We start from the raw sequence: 24,096 nt of genomic DNA, 5'->3' as shown, positions 1-24,096 counted from the left end.
GTTCATGGTCAGCTCAGTTCCCATCTTCCAAGAGCTAGTTCCTATATATGCTTATGCTATGTTCTCTTGCCATTGAGATCATGACAGATGTCGAGTCCCACTTGAGGGAGGGTCACCCGGACCGGGACCTCCACCCAGGGGATGAAGTCACCTACACCCGGCACTTTGGGGAGAAGGGATGGTTCGCTTTAAATGTCCACAAGAGAAAGCTGATGGAACCCCCGACTAAGGTGCCGAAAAAGATATCTCCCGTGGCCAGGGTGCCCCCTTGTGGTCGGCCCACGATCACCACTGAGACCACCGTGGACACCCCCCACGTGCCAAGACCACGACATGCAGCATTGTCACCTCCACCACCCTCGTGGCCAAGGAGGCACCTCTTCCGGCGGGTGGTGCTCGTGCTGCTCCAGAACTGAAGACTGTGGGTACACAGACTCCCAGATGGGACAGCAGACCCCCTTATGCAGTACCGGGTGGCTCGCAATACCCAAAGGGGTTGCCTCCGCCGGTGCTGCCTCCTGAATAGTTCAAATAAATGCCTTTATCATCTGAACATGTAAATAGTTCTTCAAACTGTTTGTTTTCTGCTATGTTGCTGCTAAAACCCGTCCAGGGTTAACTCTTAAAGGGATCCCTTTGTTGACCCGGGATCCCTATTGCTTTTGTTTGTTTTCTACGTTTTGCACAAGTTACTTTGGAACTGCTGGAATTATGAACAGTGCATGATACAAACTGCTTGTAAATAGTTTGCACCTTCTTAAAGGTGCTCCCTACTGGTTTTACTTAAAGAAGGACTCTTTGCGAAGATACCGCACCGGAGCCTTTGCTGAGTATGGACTGGTAGCTTGAGAAGATGGGCTACCTCATAAAGACTTGGCCCTCTCTTAAAGGGGATGTTCACTTGTTATATTGCTTTAAGACAGATAGATAGCAATAATGACTTGACAAAAAGAAAGTGATGATGATGCTTACATGTGAAAGTTAAATGTAACTAACTAGCTGAAAGAAGGAAATGTTTAATAATGTGTTCTAAAGTAAAAGTTAGAAGAAAGATGCAGCAGACCCGTAGGGGTAGACATAGCGTCCTGCATGTTTGTCAGTAAGAAAAGTAATGATGGAAGTTTAATGTTTGATAATGTTGATAGAAAAATGAGGACAGAAAGTGAACCCGTAGGGGTTAGTGGCGAGTCCTCCTAGGAGCCATCCAGAGATGGCTCAGTGCTCTCAAACTGAAAGAAATGTTATGTTCTATACTGTGTATAGTAGTTGAAAAGGCAGTAGGCCCGGGCTGAAAGGGGCGGTCCTGTAAAGAAAGGAGAGGCAGTAGGTCTGGAGCCGTTAGGACAGGCGGTCCTGCAGATTTAACGAAGGAGAATGAAAGAGTTAATTAATATTATAATGTTTATAAGTAAAGTCTTTAGTGGATAGGAAGTATACGTCCTTAAAGGCAATGTTAACTTATTATTCAAAAGTTTGCACTGAGTAGAATACCCGGTTGGGTAACAGGAGTTGTTTATAGCCTGTAATTTATAATGTTTAACCATGTTTGTAACGTTCAAGTGTCCTTACCTCCCATAAAGGGAAGCTCTGTACAAGCCTACTTATTGTTATTGCATTTTCAAAATTGTATGTCTTTTTGCTAATCTGTATTGTTGTTTTCTTCCCAGTCCAGGAGTACTGGATTTAACCGGGGGGGAGTGCAGCGCCCCAGAGTCCTGGTCGTTGCAGTACTGTGGCTCCGCCGCTAAGGGGAGCTATGGTGCGTCCGATGGCACTGAAGGAGTTCATCTGACCAGGTATCACAGACACCAATACATTTCACAGCCGGGCCTCCAGGGGGAGCTAAGGGTTCTATTCATTAGGCCACTCCTCACATACTGGTAAAACTGGGGGTCAGGCAGGAAGTTAGAGAGAAAGCTGACTGGGTTGGAACCAGGCAACACCTTGTGGCAGAGGGTGTTGTGAGGGAAGATTCGGTAGGGCCCCTGTCGGGGGTGGGATCCTGACAGAGGCTTGGCAACTGGACAGAACGTAACGGGACCGTGCCTGCTCAGTATAGCGGCGGTGCCCAAAGAAAGGAATAGAAGCGAGATATATTGTGCTGAGTGAGAAATGAGATCAAAGCAAGAAGGAGAATACCAGTAGGAGACGTGCTGCAAGACCGAGGCAACATCCTACTGAGGCGCACAACCGGCGGCCGGAACGCCGAGGAAGTATTACTATATTCAGCTTCAGGCAATACTTCAAACCAACGGCAGGACAGTCAGTCAAAGGCGGGCTGTCTCACCTATATCACCTATGCAGTCTTGGGGGGCAACTTGTGGAGAGGGGCGACTCTAGGGTCCTGGAAGAGCTCCGAGCCTACCCGTCATACGGGTGCCGTCCTAACCGTAACACCAGGGAGGGACGGAGGATTAGCAGAACATCATCTAATCGAGTTGTGAGGGAACTTAAGAAACGGACACAACAGTTGTGGGGACTTTCCGTAAGCACAGCAGGGAAGGACCGCAACACATAGCGCTAGCAGGTAGGCACAGATTTCCACCTGCAAGGAGAACTCTGGAGGTGCCATCGGACCGGCCGGACTTGCGCAGCCTGGTGAACCGTATTCCGGACTGAGGACTCAGAGATCTTCAATAAAGAGGTAAAGAGACTGCAACCTGGTGTCCTCGTTATTTACTGCACCGCACCACCACCACCATCCATATCTATCACTTACTGTACTCCCCTTCAGCAGGGTCACGGACCGGGCCTAGCCACCGTGACAACCCCAGAGCAGAGACTCAGAGGCCCGGTACCGGGTACCCCTCGGCCCTGCGGCAGTGGGGGCGTTGCACATACACATGCAGACACACACATAAGCATTAGTGATGAGCGAATATACTCGTTACTGGAGATTTCTCGAGCACGCTCGGGTGACCTCCGAGTATTTTTTAGTGCTCAGAGATTTAGTGTTTCTTGCTGCAGCTGAATGATTTACATCTGTTAGCCAGCATAAGTACATGTGGGGGTTGCCTGGTTGCTAGGGAATCCCCACATGTACTTATGCTGGCTATCAGATGTAAATCATTCAGCTGTGGCAAGAAAAACTAAATCATCGAGCACTAAAAAATACTTGGAGGACCCCCGAGCATGCTCGAGAAATCTCAAGTAACGAGTATATTCGCTCATCACTAATAAGCATTTAAAAAGGTCCCTTAGTCTGTGTCAGTAGCTCCACAATCATGGGGAAGACTGCTGACATGACAGATGTCCATAAGGCGTCACTGACACACTCCACAAGGAGGGGAAGCCACGAAAGTTCATATCTAAAGAAGCTGGAGAGAGAGACTAAAGTTCGGATCGGGTACCAGAACCTAAACTTCCACGGGTTCATTCATCCCTACAGCAGACCAAAAAAGGCAAGATGAAAACTTCTGTCTAGTGAATAGGGCCTATAGATACATTTAGCATAAAATACACAAGACTTTTCATGCAATATATGCAGAACACAAGTGTCAAGCATGATGTGAAGCATCACCAGCACCATATGGGCGTGTAACCAGTATCATTGGATGTAAAACCAGTATCACTGGATGTATTTTTGTGTGAATATCACCAGTACCTCATGAATAACCAGTATCTTTTTTTGAAAAAATATTTAGTATTTAGAATCTTCAATAGCAGACGCTTCCCTGACTACTTAGGTCTTTCTTACACATCTGAAGGTTCTTAATGTTACACAACTTATTAACAGTGTAGAAAGTAAGACGAGAGATGTGAAGCAGAACTATCAGTATGGGAAGGGTAAGAATCACAGTTTCCATAGATTACAGAAAAAAATGCTGCATTTTACAAAGAGAAAGAATATACTGCTGTGATCTTTGTCTTCTTGGCCCCATCTCTTTATGAGCTGGGTGTTCACTTGAACGGATCTATAAATACTGGTGACTTGATTTTGTGCGAGATTCACTTTGTAAAGTGTCTGGAAAATTTGTATCTCTTATTTCATCCTGAAAATGTAAGTATATAAAATTACATGAAAAGATACAAAATGCAGCAAATTATGGGGGAAAGTTATTAGAAAGATATAAAAATCATTAGTTTCACTCATTTCTCTTTTCATCTATTTCACAGGATATCAGTGCAGACTTTAAGTGAGTGGAAAAGCAAATTACTAAAAATGTAATAGCTCTGCAAATGATTACATTATATATCTGCAGTACATCAAGTTCTAACTGTGACTGCACCAGCAGAATAGTGAGTGCAGCTCTGGGGTATAATACAGGATGTAACTCAGGATCAGTAATGTAATGTATGTACACAGTGACTGCACCAGCAGAATAGTGAGTGCAGCTCTGGGGTATAATACAGGATGTAACTCAGGGTCACTAATGTAATGTATGTACACAGTGACTGCACCAGCAGAATAGTGAGCACAGCTCTGGGGTATAATACAGGAGGTAACTCAGGATCTGTAATGTAATGTATGTACACAGTGACTGCACCAGCAGAATAGGGAGTGCAGCTCTGCAGTATAATACAGGATGTAACTCAGGATCAGTAATGTAATGTAATGTATGTACAAAGTGACTGCACCAGCAGAATAGTGAGTGCAGGTCTGGGGTATAATACAGGGTGTAACTGAGTATAGGATAAGTAATGTAATGTATGTACACAGTGTGAACTACGAATAGTTAATGTATTCAAGTTTTTGTACGGCACATTCTTCTATTTCATTGTAACTTTTGTATTTGCAGTATTTTTTGCAGGTTTTTGGATATTAGAGAGCTCTGCAGGGATAGTCATAGGTAAGAAATCTTTTTTATTGATAAGCTTCAAGCTCCTCAAAATGATTTTTTCTGAAACATTGGAATTACAAAATATGAGCAGAAAATACTGTTCCCGCTCTCACCCCACCAAAAACATATAATCGTTGTCCCTCTTGATTTAGCTTTTGTAAAGAAATTGCAGCCATTAAATACTCAGCTACATTGGGAAAAATAAGTATTTGATTCTCAGCTGATTTTTCAAGTTTTCCCCCTACACAGAATGGAGAGGTCTGCAATTTTTATCGTAGGTACACTTTCACCTGTGAGAGACAGAATCTAAAAATTAAATCCGGAAAACCACATTGTAGGATTTTTACATGATTAATTTGCATTTTATTGCATGAAATAAGTATTTAATACAATAGATAAACAAAACTTAATATTTGGTCCAGAAACCTTTGTTTGCAGTTACAGAGGTCAGATGTTTCCTGTCGTTCCTGATCAGGTTTGCAGACACTGCAGCAGGGATTTTGGCCCCCTCCTACATACAGATTGTTACGCTTAAAAGCTCATGTGGATTTGTGGACCCACTGTGCCACAGGGCGAGCCTGCCCAAGAAGGGGCGTAGCTAAGAGGCTACATGGTGTTCACTGGAGCTCCTCATGGTGCAGACAGGCTGGGCTGCAGGTAGAAGCCAGGTACCAGTCCTGGGCAAAGCTCGATACTGCAGCTGCAGACCACAGCGACCAGGTACGCTGACACTGATGTAGGGCTTAGTTCAGACACATCAGTCTTAGTTACTGCAACAGGGACTGGCCACACACAGACTGGGGAATAATGTTCAGGCACTGGCCACTCCAGGACCAGAGGACTAATGATGCAGGACTGGCCACTCCGGGACCTGTGGTCTATGGATACAGGACTGGCCACACTAGGACCAGGGGACTACGGATACAGGACTGGCCACACTAGGACCAGGGGACTATGGATACAGGACTGGCCACACTAGGACCAGGGGATAACATTCAGGGCCATTGCCGCTCCGGAACTAGGGGACCTCACAACTCACTAATGATTGTACTCGTTGCTTGGCAACTCTGTAGGGGAGAGGGAGTCTTCCATATACGATGACTCCCAGCAATTGGCTGGGAGCCATCTTGAAGGTGTACTGAATATACTAAAAGCCTCTCAGTTACAAGCCGAGAGCATTTAGTATATTAGTATATTAGTTTATGGTATAATAACAGGGGAGAGCGTGCATGTGCGCACTAGGATGCCGGGACTGCAGCATGCACACATGAATCAGAAAGCAGGAGCACGCCGGGGACCACGTCAAGGGATGATGCGGTGAGTAAGCCTGTGTCCCTGCATGGAGGGAGAAGAGGACACCATGCATGGGCCCCAGCAGCAGCGCTACACAAATGTTTTCCAAACCTTTCAGGTTCCAGAGCTGTCTCTGGGCAACACTGAGTTTCAGCTCCCTCCAAAGATTTTCTGTTGGGTTCCAGTCTGGAGACAGGCTAGGCCACTCCAGGACCTTGAAATGCTTCTTACAGATCCACTCCTTAGTTGTCCTGGCTGTGTGTTTCGGGTCATTGTCATGCTGGAAGACCCGGCCACGACCCATCTTCAATGCTCTTACTGAGGGAAGTAGGTTGTTGTCCAAAATCTCACAACACATGACCCCATCCATCCTCCCTTCAATAAGGTGCAGTTGTCCTGTCCCCTTTTGCAGAATTGTATGATGTTTCCCCCACCATGCTTCACAGTTATGATGGTATTCTCGGGGTTGTACTCATCCTTGTTTTTCCCCCAAACACGGCAAGTGGATTTGATATCACTAAGTTCTATTTTGGTCTCATCTGACCACATGACTCCTCTGGATCATCCAGATGTTCATTGGCGAGCTTCAGACGGGCCTGGACATATGCTGTCGTGAGCAGGGGGACCTTGTGTGCCTTGCAGGACATTAATCCATGACATTTGTAGTGTGTTACCAATGGTCTTGGTTGAGACTGTGGTCCCAGCTCTTTTTAGGTCATTGACCAGGTTCTCCCATGTAGTTCTAGGCTGATTCCTGACCTTTCCCTGAATCATTCTTACCCCATGAGGCGAGATCTTCCATGGAGCCCCAGATGACTGATGCCAGTCTGTTGTGAATTCCGTTCTCAGACTCCCTCCTGTGGTCATGAATGGTACTTTGGTTAGTTCTGCTCTTGGACTGCCTCTGGTGGCTTCGAGCGGAACTGCTGGTCACTGAGGTTGGCTTTATCAGCTGCCCTCGTTTATTGCTATGCTGGCTTCCCTATTTAACTCCACTTAGATCGTTACTTCATGCCAGCTGTCAATGTCTCAGTATTGGTTCAGATCTCTCTTGGACTTCTCTGAGGACCTGTCTACTCCAGCAGAAGCTAAGTCCCTGCTAGTTCAATTGTTGTTACTGCTTCCTGAAAATATTTCTTAGTACTGCTAATTTCTAGTCCAGCCTGCTATCATGATATTTCCTTGCTAGCTGGAAGCTCTGGTGGTGCAGAGTGGCACCTCCTCACCGTGAGTCGGTGTGGGGAACTTTTTGCATACTCTGCGTGGTTTTTTTGTAGTTTTTTGTGCTGACCGCATTGTTCCCTTTTCTATCGTCTGACTATTTAGTGAAATCTGGCCTCCTTTGCTAAATCTGTTTCATTCCTGCGTTTGTGACTTTCCTCTTAACTCACAGTCAATATATGTGGGGGGCTGCCTTTACCTTTGGGGAATTTCTCTGAGGCAAGGTAAGGCTTCTATTTCTATCTTTAGGGGTAGTTAGCTCTTAGGCTGTGAAGAGGCGTCTAGGGAGAGTTAGATACGCTCCACGGCTATTTCTAGTGTGTGTGATAGGAGTAGGGTTTGCGGTCAGCAGAGTTCCCACTTCCCCAGAGCTAGTTCCGTTTTTGAGTTTACTCATCAGGTCATTCCGGGTACTCTTAACCACCAGGTCCATAACAGTACAGTTGGCCCAAAGTGTTAATGCATCTCAAAAGAGGGATAAGAGAAGTTCTGAACCCATTTTTTTTTCTTTGCAGTGTGTTTTGTCTCTCTTTTCCCCTTAACCTCTGGGTGGTTCAGGACTCAGGTGTAGATATGGATATTCAAGGTCTGTCCTCTTGTATGGATCAACTCACTGCAAGGGTACAAAGCATTCAAGATTATGTAGTTCAGAATCTGATGTTAGAGCCAAGAATTCCAATTCCTGATTTGTTTTCTGGGGATAGATCTAAGTTTCTGAATTTCAAAAATAATTGTAAACTGTTTCTTGCTTTGAAACCCCGCTCCTCTGGTGACCCCATTCAGCAAGTAAAAAATATTATTTCTTTGTTGCGTGGTGACCCTCAAGACTGGGCATTCTCCCTTGCGCCAGGAGATCCTGCATTGCTTAATGTAGATGCGTTTTTTCTGGCGCTTGGATTGCTTTATGACGAACCGAATTCAGTGGATCAGGCAGAGAAAATCTTGCTAGGTTTGTGTCAGGGTCAGGATGAAGCGGAGGTATATTGTCAGAAGTTTAGAAAGTGGTCTGTGCTTACTCAATGGAATGAGTGTGCCCTGGCAGCAATTTTTAGAAAGGGTCTTTCTGAAGCCCTTAAGGATGTTATGGTGGGGTTCCCCACGCCTGCTGGTCTGAATGAATCAATGTCCTTGGCCATTCAAGCTTGTGCACCATTTGGCAGTGTCCTCTGAGCAGAGGCCTGAGCTTATGCAATGTGATAGAACTTTGACCAGAACTGAACGGCAGGAACACAGACGTCAGAATGGGCTGTGTTTTTACTGTGGTGACCCCACTCATGCTATCTCTGATTGTCCTAAGCGCACTAAGCGGTTCGCTAGGTCTGCCACCATTGGTACTGTACAGCCTAAATTTCTTTTGTCTGTTACTCTGATTTGCTCTTTGTCATCCTACTCGGTTATGGCGTTTGGGGATTCAGGCGCTGCCCTGAATTTGATGGACTTGGAGTTTGCCAGGCGCTGTGGATTTTTCTTGGAGCCTTTGCAGTATCCTATTCCATTGAGAGGAATTGATGCCACGCCGTTGGCCAAGAATAAACCTCAGTACTGGACTCAGTTGACCATGTGCATGGCTCCTGCACATCAGGAAGATATTCGCTTTTTGGTGTTGCATAATTTGCATGATGTGGTCGTGTTGGGTTTGCCATGGCTACAGGTTCATAATCCAGTATTGGATTGGAAATCAATGTCTGTGTCTAGTTGGAGTTGTCAAGGGGTACATGGCGATGTTCCGTTGGTGTCAATTTCTTCTTCCACTCCTTCTGAAGTCCCTGAGTTTCTGTTGGATTACCAGGATGTATTTGATGAGCCCAAATCAAGTGTCCTACCCCCTAATAGGGATTGTGATTGTGCTATAAATTTGATTCCTGGTAGTAAGTTTTCTAAGGGCCGACTTTTCAATTTATCTGTGCCACAGCACGCCGCTATGCGGAGTTATTTGGAGAAAGGGCATATTCGCCCGTCTTCATCACCGTTGGGAGCAGGGTTCTTTTTTGTGGCCAAGAAGGATGGTTCTCTGAGACCCTGTATAGATTACCGCCTTCTCAATAAAATCACGGTCAAATTTCAGTACCCTTTGCCTCTGCTGTCTGATTTGTTTGCTTGGATTAAGGGGGCTAGTTGGTTCACCAAGATAGATCTTCGAGGGGCGTATAACCTTGTGCGTATTAAACAGGGCGATGAATGGAAAACAGCATTTAATACGCCCAAGGGCCATTTTGAGTACCTGGTAATGCCATTCGGGCTTTCAAATGCTCCATCTGTGTTTCAGTCCTTTATGCATGACATCTTCCGAAAGTATCTGGATAGGTTCATGATTGTATATTTGGATGATATTTTGGTCTTTTCGGATGATTGGGAGTCTCATGTGAAACAGGTCAGAATGGTATTCCAGGTCCTTCGTGCTAATTCCTTGTTTGTGAAGGGGTCTAAATGTTTCTTCGGAGTTCAGAAGGTTTCCTTTTTGGGCTTCATTTTTTCCCCTTCTACTATCGAGATGGATCCTGTTAAAGTTCAAGCCATTTATGATTGGACTCAACCTACATCTGTAAAGAGCCTCCAGAAATTCCTGGGCTTTGCTAATTTTTACCGTCGCTTCATCGCTAATTTTTCTAGTGTGGTTAAACCTTTGACTGATGTGACAAAGAAAGGTGCTGATGTGGTGAATTGGTCCTCTGCGGCCGTTGAGGCTTTTCATGAGCTGAAACGTCGTTTTTCTTCGGCCCCTGTGTTGCGTCAGCCAGATGTTTCGCTCCCTTTTCAGGTCGAGGTTGATGCTTCTGAGATTGGAGCAGGGGCTGTTTTGTCTCAAAGTTCTGATGGCTCTGTGATGAAGCCATGTGCCTTCTTTTCTATAAAGTTTTTGCCTGCTGAGCGTAATTATGATGTTGGCAATCGGGAGCTGCTGGCTATGAAGTGGGCATTCGAGGAGTGGCGACATTGGCTTGAGGGAGCCAAGCACCGCGTGGTGGTCTTGACGGATCATAAAAATCTGACTTATCTCGAGTCTGCCAAGCGGTTGAATCCTAGACAGGCTCGATGGTCGCTGTTTTTCTCCCGTTTCGATTTTGTGGTCTCATACCTTCCAGGTTCTAAGAATGTGAAGGCGGATGCCCTTTCGAGGAGTTTTGTGCCTGATTCTCCGGGAGTCCCAGAGCCGGTTGGTATTCTCAAAGAGGGGGTAATTCTGTCTGCCATCTCCCCTGATTTGCGGCAGGTGCTGCAGGAGTTTCAGGCTGATAGACCTGACCGTTGTCCAGCGGAGAAACTGTTTGTCCCTGATAGGTGGACTAGCAGAGTTATTTCTGAGGTTCATTGCTCGGTGTTGGCCGGTCATCCTGGGATTTTTGGTACCAGAGATTTGGTGGCTAGGTCCTTTTGGTGGCCTTCCTTGTCACGGGATGTGCGTTCTTTTGTGCAGTCCTGTGGGACTTGTGCTCGGGCTAAGCCCTGCTGTTCTCGTGCCAGTGGGTTGCTTTTGCCCTTGCCAGTCCCGAAAAGGCCTTGGACGCATGTTTCAATGGATTTTATTTCAGATCTTCCTGTCTCTCAAAGGATGTCTGTCATCTGGGTGGATTGTGATCGCTTTTCTAAGATGGTCCATTTGGTACCCTTGCCTAAATTACCTTCCTCCTCTGATTTGGTGCCATTATTTTTTCAACATGTGGTTCGTTTGCATGGCATTCCAGAGAACATTGTGTCGGACAGAGGTTCCCAGTGTGTCTCTAGGTTTTGGCGGTCTTTTTGTGCTAAGATGGGCATTGATTTGTCTTTTTCTTCGGCTTTCCATCCTCAAACAAATGGCCAAACCGAACGAACCAACCAGACTTTGGAAACCTATCTGAGATGCTTTGTTTCTGCTGATCAGGATGATTGGGTGACCTTCTTGCCATTGGCTGAGTTCGCCCTTAATAATCGGGCTAGTTCTGCTACTTTGGTTTCGCCTTTTTTTTGCAATTCTGGTTTTCATCCTCGTTTTTCTTCGGGGCAGGTTGAGCCTTCTGACTGCCCTGGTGTGGATTCTGTGGTGGACAGGTTTCAGCAAATTTGGACTCACGTAGTGGACAATCTGACGTTGTCCCAGGAGAAGGCTTAACGTTTCGCTAACCGCCGTCGTTGTGTTGGTCCCCGACTTCGTGTTGGGGATTTGGTTTGGTTGTCTTCTCGTTATGTTCCTATGAAGGTTTCTTCTCCTAAGTTTAAGCCTCGTTTCATTGGTCCTTATAAGATTTCTGAAATTCTCAACCCTGTGTCATTTCGTTTGGTCCTTCCAGCTTCTTTTGCCATCCATAATGTGTTCCATAGGTCGTTGTTGCGGAGGTATGTGGCGCCTATGGTTCCCTCCGTTGATCCTCCGGCTCCGGTGTTGGTTGAGGGGGAGTTGGAGTATGTGGTGGAGAAAATTTTGGATTCTCGTGTTTCGAGACGGAAGCTTCAGTACCTGGTTAAGTGGAAGGGCTATGGTCAGGAGGATAATTCCTGGGTTGTTGCCTCCGATGTCCATGCTGCCGATTTGGTTCGTGTCTTTCATTTGGCTCGTCGTGATCGGCCTGGGGGCCCTGGTGAGGGTTCGGTGACCCCTCCTCAAGGGGGGGTACTGTTGTGAATTCCGTTCTCGGACTCCCTCCTGTGGTCATGAATGGTACTTTGGTTAGTTCTGCTCTTGGACTCCCTCTGGTGGCTTCGAGCGGAACTGCTGGTCACTGAGGTTGGCTTTATCAGCTGCCCTCGTTTATTGCTATGTTGGCTTCCCTATTTAACTCCACTTAGATTGTTACTTCATGCCAGCTGTCAATGTCTCAGTATTGGTTCAGATCTCTCTTGGACTTCTCTGAGGACCTGTCTACTCCAGCAGAAGCTAAGCCCTTGCTTGTTCAATTGTTGTTACTGCTTCCTGAAAATATTTCTTAGTACTGCTAATTTCTAGTCCAGCCTGCTATCATGATATTTCCTTGCTAGCTGGAAGCTCTGGGGGTGCAGAGTGGCACCTCCTCACCGTGAGTCGGTGTGGGGAACTTTTTGCATACTCTGCGTGGTTTTTTTGTAGTTTTTTGTGCTGACCGCATAGTTCCCTATTCTATCCTCTGACTATTTAGTGAAATCTGGCCTCCTTTGCTAAATGTGTTTCATTCCTGCGTTTGTGACTTTCCTCTTAACTCACAGTCAATATATGTGGGGGGCTGCCTTTACCTTTGGGGAATTTCTCTGAGGCAAGGTAAGGCTTCTATTTCTATCTTTAGGGGTAGTTAGCTCTTAGGCTGTGAAGAGGCGTCTAGGGAGAGTTAGGTACGCTCCACGGCTATTTCTAGTGTGTGTGATAGGAGTAGGGTTTGCGGTCAGCAGAGTTCCCACTTCCCCAGAGCTAGTTCCGTTTTTGAGTTTACTCATCAGGTCATTCCGGGTGCTCTTAACCACCAGGTCCATAACACCAGTCTTGTGTTTCTATCATTTTCTAATAATTGTGTCAATGCAACAGTTGTTGTCTTCTCACCAAGCTGCTTGCCTATTGTCCTGTAGTTCATCCCAGCCTTGTGCAGGTCTACAATTTTGTCCCTGGTGTCCTTAGACAGCTCTTTGGTCTTGGCCATGGTGGAGAGGTTGGAGTGTGACTGAGTGTGTGGACAGGTGTCTTTTATACAGGTAACATAACAAGGTTAAACAGGTGCAACTAATACAGGTAATGAGTGTAGAGTAGGAGGCTTCTTACAGAAAAACGAACAGGTCTGTGAGAGGCAGAATTATTGCTGTTTGGTCGGTGATCAAATACTTATTTCATGCAATTTAATTATGTAAAAATCCTACAATGTGATTTTCTGGATTTTATTTTTAGATTCTGTGTCTCACAGGTGAAGTGTATCTATGATAAAAATTACAAATCTCTCCATTCTTTGTAGGTGGGAAAACTTGCAAAATCGGCAGTGTATCAAATACTTATTATCCTCACTAGTGATGAGCGAGAACAAAAATGCTCGGGTGCTCATTGCTCGGGTTTAGCAAATTGGAATACTCGGGTCCTCGACCTGAGCAACGAACCCAATGTAAATCTATAGGAAACTCGAGCATTTTGGCCGTGACCCCCCCAGAGGTCTTTTGAGGGTCTGAAAACTGCGGAAATCCATGGGAAAAGTGTGGATGTCTGCTTGTGTGTGCGGATGTCTGTGTGTGCAGTAACGCTACCGCAGGTACTGTCGGTCACAGCGCTGCGGGATCATGCTGGCATATGTCAGCGTGATTCCGCAGCTGACTGTGACCCGCAGCGGTGAAGCAGGCTTGGCTCAATGAGACTACTGCTCCCATCGGGCTATCTCTGGTGTCACTGATAACAGTGACAGCACGTGCCGCTAATGGGAGAGTAGTATCATCTGCTGGCACCTGGGTCGATGAGACTACTGCTCCCATCGGGCTATCTCTGGTGTTACTGATAACAGTGACAACAGTTGCTGCTGATGGGAGAGTAGTATCATCTGCCGGCGCCTGCACCTGCGCTCACCGTTAAAAAAATAACATAAAATTACATACAAATTCATTATTCACATAATACATACATACATAATTCACATAGAAATAAAAACACATTATACTTACCACACACCAAATCCCCAACGCCCTCGTCTCCTAGAAATAACATAAAATAATAAACCAACATATACTCCCAGTCCGCCGTAGTCCAAGCTAATCCAGATTGTCCCATGGCGATCTCATGTGTAGAACAGTCACATCAGGAGATGTGACGGCTCTACCCGACCAGCGATACACTGACAGGAGCTAATCGCCCCCGCAGTGTATCAGCTGATTGGCTATGGTGCTGTCACTTATGGCACCGTTGCTTGGGAAAATACTCACACAGCGATACTGACATAAAGTGAGAGCACCGGAGTGATGAACTCCGGTGAACTCTCACTGCAGCTCTGTGATACACTGCGGGAGATATTAGCTCCTGTCAGTGTATCACCAGAGCCTGGGTAGAGCAGTAACATCTCCTGATGTGACTATTCTACACATGAGATAGTCGTGGGACAGTCAGTAAATGGACTACAGCAGACAGGGAGTATTATATGTTGGCTTATTATTTTATTGTTGTTGCAGGAGATCAAGGGAGTCGGGGATTAGGCGATGCAGTAAGCATGGTTAATTAAGATTAATAAAGGATTTTATTCTGGCTGTGTCTATTTTGACCATATAACTATATGATTAGTAATGGATAGGTGTCTTATTAACACCTCTCCATTACTAACCCGTGGGCTTGATGTCACAGGACAATATAAAGGTGACATCAATCCCACAAATATTACCCCACTTGTCACCGCTACAGGGCCAGTGGGAAGAGCGAGGCTAAGTGCCAGAATTGGTGCATCTATAAGATGTGCCATTTCTGGAGGGGCTAAGAGCTGATGTTTTTAGCCTGGGGGGGTGAAAATATCCATGGTCCCTTCCCAGGCTATTAATATCAGCCTGCAGCTGTCTGCCTAGCCTTTGCTGTTTTGATTTCATAGGGGGACCCCATGTCAATTTTTTCTGGGGTTCCCCTGTAAAACAGCCAGTAAAGGCTAAGCTAACATCTGTGAGCTGATATTAATAGCCTGGGAACCTTTATGGCTATTGGCTCCTTCCCAGAATATTAACATCAGCCCTCAGCAGTCGGCTTTCCCTCTGCTGGTTATGAAAATTACGTGGGAGCCCACGCAATTTTTTTCTTTAATGTTTTGAAAAATAAACAGATATTGCGTTTCACGCAGATTGTGTGTGTGTCTTTATTTAACACTTTATGTACCTTTTATTTATTATCTGTTCATTACTAAACTTCGGGCTTGTTGCTGTTTTGGCGCTTTTTTGGTGCGTTTTTCGTTGAGGTTTTGGTGCGTTTTTTTGGTGTGTTTTTTGGGCTAACTTGTGTCTCTTTGTGCATGCTAATAAAGCTGAGTTGCTTTCCATGACTTTTCTTCAGCAAAATGCTGCAAATAATGATACTTGTGTATTTTGCTGCCTTTTATTTTTGTAGCAAAACCTGATTTCTTGGCAAGAAAGAAGCTGCGGCAAAAATGCCTGCAGATATAGAGTTCATCTACAAGTTAACTGTGTGCTAATACTACTGAAAGTATCTCTAATGGGAGAAAATTACATATATTCTTCCCAGGAGCCGGCCGCTTTCAGTCATAGAGATGTGCACGAAGCGGCTTCAGTCACCAGTCAGTACACATCGAGGAGCCGCTGTAACCACGCACCTGGCACTTTAATTGACAGCTCACTCTGCAGCACATCTGTACAGAACAAGCTGTCAGTCAATATGCCAGGTCATGCTTACAGCCGCTCCTCGCTGTGAACACACCTCTATGACTGAAAGACTGAAGCGCACTCTCAGTAAGTCTGACAGACACTCTCTAACAGCAACTTCTTTTTTGCAGGATTTGTGAATTTACACAATTGTCCGAATCTCCCTCATCTACCGAATCTTTTAATCGTTCAGTCGGCGTGTCTGCTGCTCCAGTCCGTGATATTTTACATACAAGCGAAAAAGAATTCAGCTCTGATAAAGTGGTTTGCACTCTGCTTCTTAGTGAGTTCTACATGCATGGTCTGCACAGGTTCGTCCTATCCGCTAGTACTGCACAGCAATGTTATAGCTCAGGAGCGGGTATATACCTTATGAAGAGAACGTACACTGGGGCCCGGGGAGGATGGGGCCCATCACAATTACATTTGCAGAAGGATAAGGCTGTGAAAGCTCATCCTAGCCCAGTCCGCTAGTCGGTCTATAGCCCTGGGAGGCTTACAGTGCATGAATGGGGGTGGGGCTCAGCTATAGGGGGTGGAGCCTTCAGTGTCGAATTAATGGGGTGGGGCTTAACTATATGGGCGGAGCTTTAAATATTTTCAGATTGGGCTTGTAGATCACATCACTGTTATGAATATGTCCCACCAAGCGCTGATTTAGATTATATTGTGGCTCATCCAGTTACAATTGTCCCCAGACTGCGGCCCCTGATCCATCAATAGAGGTATTGTCTATGTCATTCTTAATAAACTGCGCACTGGAGCAAGAGACGCCAAATTCACTAAGAACCGTGCACTTTCCCCAGCAATGTCACTCCATCCAGGGACTTTTTTTTTGGCCACTTTTGTGAAATAAATTATGATGAGTTTGTGTGACGAGCTTCAACTCACCCTTTCCCTCCAGGGAACTAAAGACCTTTCTAAAGAATAGGTGAGCTGGTCGGGATTGACAGGAAAATGTCAAAGGTTGATAATTTTTTTTTTAATTGCCACGTTTCAAGGAGCTTTACACTATACTAGGATTTCATCCTCAAATTAATTCTACACATGCAGATCTTCAAAGATAAGTTCAGCAATCCGGTCCATTCCTCCATAGAAATTAGCGTTTGAATGATATGCAAATGGGGCTAAAGCACTCTGGTAGATCTTAAGCCTCCGTCACTCCAGCTCTTCCAGCATCACCTCTTCCTACTTTGACTGAAGGTTCCTTTGCCTGAAGTCACATAGCATAGAGGCTGTCAGTCAAGAAGGAGGAGCCGGTGCTGGGTTGAGAATAGAGCTGGAGTGACAGAGGATTCAGATTTACCACAGCCCTTCAGTCTCACTTATATATCAATTTAAGTGCTGATATAACAGAGGAATGGATTGCACATGTACAGGTATTTCTGGACTTGTCTTTGTCGACATGCACATATAAACAGATGGGGGATGAAATGCTGCTGACAGATTCCCTCTAAGTGGAATATTGTAGGTTCATTCTCTATTATAAATGTTGTGTTATCAGAATATTTACTGAATGCAAAAATGTATTATAGACTCTGACTACATTATAGCCTTTTCTGTGTTTTTGCAGTTTCTTACTATCTTTCTCGGATAGAAGATATTTTATCCTGCGACAAAGTAATTTTCTTTTTCTCTTGTGTCGAAACTGGATTAGCTGCACTGGATAATTTGGGTTCCTACATTAAAATCTGCTACTTCTGTTATAATAGGTAAATGTTACAACAATTCATTATTACAGCTAATTAAATTCGCATTGACCTGAGTTTTACAATGGTCGTCAGAATACAACCCATTGTCCTAATAAATGTCGCTACAGTAGAGATTCATCAACTCATTTCAGAAGAGTCTTGGTCACATGGGAACACGTTCAGTGGTGCACTGGGCGAAGCAGGGCGGATTTGTCCAAAGTTCAGTTCTCCAGCCTCCATAATTATCAAACATCCCATTTTTTATTCATTTGTGGGACAAAAGAAAATTAAGATCCAGTGATTCTATGGGTTTCATCCAAACTACTTAAACAGGGTATAGTATATGGGACAGGATGCACATATTATAGGATGCACGTCCCACATGTACTGTAGGATTCATGTAATGGGCGTACTGTAGGATGCACATCCCATGTGTACTGTACTGTAGCATGCATGTTCTGGGTGAACTGTAGGATGCACATCCCATGTGTTCAGTAGGATGCACGTCCCATGTGTACTGTTCTGTAGGATGCACATCCCATGTGTACTGTAAGATGCACGTCCCATGTGTACTGTAGGATGCACATCCCATGTGTACTGTACTGTAGCATGCATGTTCAGGGTGTACTATAGGATGCACATCCCATGTGTACTGTACTGTAGCATGCATGTTCTGGGTGAACTGTAGGATGCACATCCCATGTGTACTGTAGGATGCACGTCCCATGTGTATTGTAGGATGCACATCCCATGCGAACTGTACTGTAGCATGCACGTTCCGGGTGTACTCTAGGATGCACATCACATGTGTACTGTACTGTAGAATGCATGTTCTGGGTGAACTGTAGGATGCACGTCCCATTTGTACTGTAGGATGTACGTGCCATGTGTACTGTACTGTAGCATGTACGTTCCGGGTGTATTGCAGGATACACCTGCCATGTGTACTGTACTGTAGGATGCATGTCCCGAGCGTACTGTACTGTAGGATGCACGTCCTGAGCGTACTGTAGAATTAAGGTACCGGGTGGGCGTACTGTAGGATGCACATCCCATGCGTACTGTACTGTAGGATGCACATCCCATGCGTACTGTACTGTAGGATGCAAGTCCCGAGCGTACTGTAGGATGCACGTCCTGAGCGTACTGTAGAATTCAGGTACCGGGCGGGCATACTGTAGGATGCACATCCCATGCGTACTGTACTGTAGGATGCACATCCCATGCGTACTGTACTGTAGGATGCAAGTCCCGGGCGTACTGTGGGATGTTCGTCCCGTGTGTACTGTAGGATGCACCTCCCGGGCATACTGAAGGATGCACGTCCTGTGGCTACCATTGGATGCACATCCTGCACATACCATAGGATGCACGCCCTACGCGTACTGTAGGATGCATGCCCCATGCTTATTGTAGGATGCACGCCCTACGCGTACCATAGGATAAAGTGCATGGATAAAGTGTTATACAGTTCCTAAGTGTATAGATCACACAGCTCCTATATTCTGGTCATATACATTGCCAGGTGATTCTGCACAGCGCCCAGATCATGTCATACAGCATGTAGATAACACACAATAATGTGCCACATAGATCTCTGATAGATCGTGCTCACATAGCACCATATAACAAATATTACATATAATATCATCATACAATATCCAGATAGTACTATATGGGCCTAGATAAGTATCCCATGCAAATCCAGACTGTGCATATTCAATATTGAACCACCAACAACAACCACATACATGGAATGAAAGTCTGTTGTATGTTCTCCACCTGTGAGAAAAGGAGGAATAACAAGTAACCGGCGACAAAGACTGAGGGAAACGAGTCTTGGTAAGAAAAGTTGGTGTAACACGGAAATCAACAGACAAAAAGGAGATATTACAGAAGGTTCTGAGCTTTGCTACATTACCAACAATGTATCAATGTGTAAAATTGTGAAGCAAACAAAATGTGTTACTTTTTATAAATATGCAAAGAGCCTCTTCAGAGCAGAAGACGGCAGGGCCCTTAAAGGGTTAATGTTGGATTTTAGGATTGCTTGCTCCAGTAAGTGGCACTACAGCCCTGCCCTCTAAGGTTGGCACTACAGCCCTGCCCTCTAAGGTTGGCAGAGTGGTGTTCTCTTTCACTCTGAAATGGATACTTGCATGTTAATATTCCCCGAGGAGCACTGCGGGCCAATAAGTCTCCTTACACTGACTTGGCGATCACCACAAGTAGAAATGTTACCCCTTAGGCCGGTGTCACACGGTCAGTATTTGGTCAGTATTTTACATCAGTATTTGTAGCCAAAACCAGGAGTGGAACAAATAGAGGAAAAGTATAATAGAAACATATGCTCCACTTCTGCATTTATCACCCACTCCTGGTTTTGGCTTACAAATACTGACGTAAAATACTGACCAAATACTGACGGCAGCCTTAGGCCAGGTTCAAATTGCGTTTTTGGAGTCCGTTAGACGGACTACGTTACACCGCCGCATAATGCGGTGTAGCGTAGTCCGCTAACGCCGCCATTTAGTCCAATGTCGGACGCATCGCTAGCGCACGCCCACAATAGGCGTGCGCTAACGATGTGCCGTCATTGAGTGACGGACCCTGGGACGCGGGCTGCAGCTCAATCTTCACTAGCGGGATGACATATCGGCACTTGTGTTAACAGCAGCCCATTAACGCATGTGTAGAACGGGCTGCTGATAACGTAATGTGAACCTGGCCTTAGTCTTTTTATAAACAAACATGAATTGACTGATTGTGCCTCCTAATTATTTCTTTTCTCCTTTTCTTAGGAAATCTAAACGAGCTGATCCAGCAGATGACGCCTAACCTTCCTCATTTTTGTTTTTGCACATTTCTGCTTGTTGTTATTGGAAACAGTCAGCAAGCTTGTTATCAGATCACCAATTTAGCTGATCTCCTGTAATACAGGATAGATATCTATACAGTGATGATGTAAACACAGCAATGTATAAAATGCAAATTACAGAACCATCTCTGTGCAAATCCTGAACAAGCAAAGGATGCTGGGAGATTTCTGCTGTGAAGCCTGCAAAATTTCAACTGCAGCTCTGGTGTCTACGGATTCGATACCACCTCTCACAGATTTCCACAATTGTATCGCTGTTTTAGGCGTTGATGTTTATGTATAAGGAACGTTTCTGATCTCTGTTATAATAAACTTTGGATTTTTGTTGTTCTCGTAATTACATAAGACTGGTATGAAAGATGCAGAGCGCAGCGAACGGGAGATGGGGACCAGGACCGGGGACAGGGAGAAGCATCATATGCTCAGTGCTCGGGTAATAATTCCTTATAAATCTCCTCCATTCCACCCAGACCGCTATGATGACTTCTCCTGGCCAGGAACAGATGTCTGCAGATGTTCCCCTCAGTCAGTAATAGAGTCCTCATGACGACCACAAAGCAGGCGGCCATAAGGGTATGTTTCCACGGTCAGTAAACGCTGCTTGTTTGACGCTGCAGCGTCAAACAAGCAGCGTCCAGATGTTCCAGCATAGTGGAGGGGTGTCACGATTCACACCGTGACTGTCAAGATCCCTTAGCCGCTGCCCACAATATGTCACGGATTGGGGTGACTTTAGACCAGCAGACGGCTATCACATGTGCAGGGGGGCTTATCCTAGTTATCCCTCCACTGCCACAACGTGATGAAAAAAGAACACACACGAGGCTATTGACCTCTTGTTTACAGCAGGGGCTTATTTTAGGTATCCCACTGCTCTTCAATATACCATGAACTGCAGGGATTTGTGTCTATCCCGCTTACAGTTCCACTTAACACTTGCAGCTCTCTGGCGCCCCCCTTACTCTCAGGTCAGATTAGGTACTGCACCTGGGGTAATTAGTCGCCAGAAAGGCTGCCTGCTATGTACTGGCTATTGGGCGCACTACAGCAACGCGATAACTACTCCCACTCAGGCAGGAACAATAATTATCAAGCCGCAGTCGCTACAGTGACCCCCCAACAGCCGGCACACGGTAAGCTGCCACCAGCGCCGATTAAACGGGTTCGGCTGCTAACCCCCAAAATAGTAGCGTAATTCCCTTCAGAGACAGGGTACGGTTTAGGGCAGGAAGAACGAACTAGTATTAAAGAGTATACCCCATAAATGATTTTTAGGCAGTGTTTATAAAATATTTTACAAAGATGTTACAAATGAGACAATTGCAAATATGTACAAGGTAATTATGAAAATAAAAGGATTAAATGAAGAAAAGATAACACTCACATATTCTCAGATCATTGCATTGCAGGCAACCAGACATCCCAGCTCATTTGTCGTGCTGCTCAGGCCTCACAGGAAAAGACAAGAAGAAGGAGCTGGGGATCTGGCCACAAACTTAAGACCTACAGCTAGTGACATCACAGAAAGGGCTGGCTTTTCCAGATCCTCCTACCTTTCAGTCTGAGTACTTTGAATACAAATTGGTCTAATGCTTATAACTCCGTTCCAGTACATATCAGAATCATAGCACACCCAGCATTCAGCTTGTATTAACATGAGCTTTCTTATGAGATCAAATATGTCCTATTATTTACAGAGCAATCCCTACTTCTTCACCAGAGGGAGCTACAAGCCTGTGATTAGAGTTATTGATTGATCCACCGAGAGAGAATAAGAACATCTATTTTCGTGTTTTTAACGTAAACGGTTTGCGTAATATCTTACAAAAATGGAACAAAAGACTTTCATGATTCTAGAAGTTTCTCTAACAGTTCCTGCTAACACAAATTTCCCTTGCAGCTATGACCGTCGTAAATACCTTCCGTCCATAAAACTCCCCCACAAGGCAGGCTCTTCTACACAGACAGATAGAAACACAGGGAAGGAAAGAGAACCAGAGAGAGGGGGGGTTTAGCCCCCGCATGCTAGCAAGAAAACTAACTTATGATATTTCATACCATATCGTGACACCTCCCCCTTTTGGCGTGCGCTACGGCGGCAGGACCTCTCGGTATGCCTCCATGCGCACCTCCGTGGGTTCACCCTGGCGGGAGAGTCCATCTGCATTACCATGCTCTTTGCCCGCTTTGTGTTTAATGGTGAAGTCAAATTGCTGAAGGGCAAGGCTCCAGCGTAGCAACCTGCCATTGGTTCCACACATGGTGCTTAGCCAGCGCAGAGGGTCGTGGTCGGTCACCACAGTGAAGGTGCGCCCGTACAAGTAGGGCTGCAAGCGCTGCAGGGCCCAGACTATGGCCAGGCACTCCTTCTCAATGGTGGAGTAGGCCACTTCCCTCGGCAAAAGTTTCCGGCTCAGGTACAACACGGGGTGCTCTTGGTCCTCCGAGTCCACCTGGCTGAGCACAGCACCAAGGCCAAACTCGCTGGCGTCGGTCTGTACCAAGAATGGTCGACTGCTGTCGACTGCTTTCAACACAGGGGCGTTGCACAGTGCGGTTTTCAACGCCTGGAAGGCCCCCTCACAGCCATCTGTCCAGTTGACGATGTGGGGTAGCTTCTTCCTGGTGAGGTCCGTCAAAGGTTTTGCCAGGCTACTATAGTGCTGCACGAAGCGCCTATAGTACCCTGCAGTGCCCAGGAAGGACATCACCTGTTTCTTGTTCCTGGGAGTGGGCCAGTTCACGATCACGCCCACTTTGTCCGGCTCCGGTTTCAGGGTGCCTCCGCCTACCCGGTGCCCCAGGTAGTGAACCTCCCTCATGCCCATCTGGCACTTTCCCGGCTTGATGGTCAGTCCTGCTCGGTGAATTCGCCCGAGCACCTCCTCGAGATGCTGCAGGGGTTCATCCCAGGAGGGACTGAAGATGGCAATGTCATCTAAGTACGCCACAGCGTACTTCTCCAGTCCCTGAAGCAGGAGATTGACCATCCGCTGGAAAGTGGCAGGGGCATTCTTCATGCCGAAGGGCATGACCGTGGACTCGTACAGTCCAAAGGGTGTGATAAAGGCGGACTTCTCCTGCGCCTCGGGGCTCAGGGGAATCTGCCAGTATCCGCGACTCAGATCCATTATTGTCAGGTATTCTGCGCCAGCTAACTTCTCAAGCAGCTCCTTGATGCGCGGCATTGGGTGCGCGTCAGAGGCTGTAATGGCGTTGAGCCCCCTGTAGTCCACGCAGAACCGGGTGGTCCGGTCCTTCTTTGGCACGAGAACTACAGGTGAGGCCCACGCGCTCTTTGACCGTCGAATCACCCCCAGCTGTAACATCTCATCGATCTCCTGGCGCATAATCTGCTGCACCTGGTCAGAGATTCGATAGGGTGTTCGCCGTAGTGGGGCGTGATTCCCGGTGTCCACCTCATGGACCGCTACCTCAGTCCTTCCAGGCCGGTTGGAGAACACGACCCGGAAGGGTTCCAGTGTGGTTTGCAACTGCAACCGCTGTGGTTCATCTAGCGAGGCGCTCACCTCCACGTCCTCAATGGACCCACGGGCCTTGGCTTGGGCCAGCATGTCCAGGAGGGTGTCTTCCTCCCCGTCTTCGGGTAAGCTGCAGACCGGTAGGACGAAAGGTTCACGTTCGTGATGAGCCTTCATCATGTTGACGTGAAAGGCCTTTCGCCTACCCCAAGCGTGGTCAAGCGTGACCACGTAGGTGACCGGGTTGAGCTGTTGGTGGACGACGTATGGGCCCTCCCAGGCTGCCTGAAGCTTATCCGTTGGTACAGGAACCAGCACCCACACCTTTTGACCCACATGGTAGGTCCGCTCCCGGGCGTTCTGGTCGTACCAGTGCTTCTGATCAGCCTGAGCCTGCGTCATGTTGTCATGCACCAACTGCGTCAAGGTCTGCATCTTGTCACGGAAGCGCATGACATACTCCACTATGGACACTTCAGAAGGGT

The 24,096-nt window shown here is 46.3% G+C and overlaps 1 protein-coding gene across 2 annotated transcripts; it reads left to right on the top strand.

Annotated features, from left to right (window-relative positions):
• The first annotated feature begins 3,920 nt into the window (after window positions 1–3,920).
• Window positions 3,921–20,466, top strand: LOC143768329 (uncharacterized). Of its 2 annotated transcripts, XM_077257016.1 has the most exons (6): window positions 3,952–4,000; window positions 4,117–4,136; window positions 4,740–4,790; window positions 15,692–15,871; window positions 17,134–17,272; window positions 20,053–20,466. In XM_077257016.1, coding segments are annotated over exons 1-6 (429 nt in total). In that variant the 5' UTR covers window positions 3,952–3,998; the 3' UTR covers window positions 20,090–20,466. The 2 variants fall into 2 exon arrangements, 1 of the variants encoding a protein (XP_077113131.1); XR_013213809.1 differs by lacking the exon at window positions 4,117–4,136 and having other exon boundaries at window positions 3,921–4,000.
• Window positions 20,467–24,096: the final 3,630 nt, after the last annotated feature.

This window comes from Ranitomeya variabilis, chromosome 4 (genome assembly GCF_051348905.1).
Source record: "Ranitomeya variabilis isolate aRanVar5 chromosome 4, aRanVar5.hap1, whole genome shotgun sequence".
Lineage (NCBI taxonomy): Eukaryota > Metazoa > Chordata > Amphibia > Anura > Dendrobatidae > Ranitomeya > Ranitomeya variabilis.
Note: the sequence above shows the minus strand (reverse complement) of the source record. Positions and strands in the feature narration are given on the sequence as shown.

Coding starts and splice junctions, on each gene's coding strand:
- LOC143768329 (XM_077257016.1), top strand. Junction 4,137..4,739: donor GATATCAGTGCAGACTTTAA/GTGAGTGGAAAA, acceptor TTGTATTTGCAG/TATTTTTTGCAGGTTTTTGG. Junction 15,872..17,133: donor TACATGCATGGTCTGCACAG/GTTCGTCCTATC, acceptor GTGTTTTTGCAG/TTTCTTACTATCTTTCTCGG.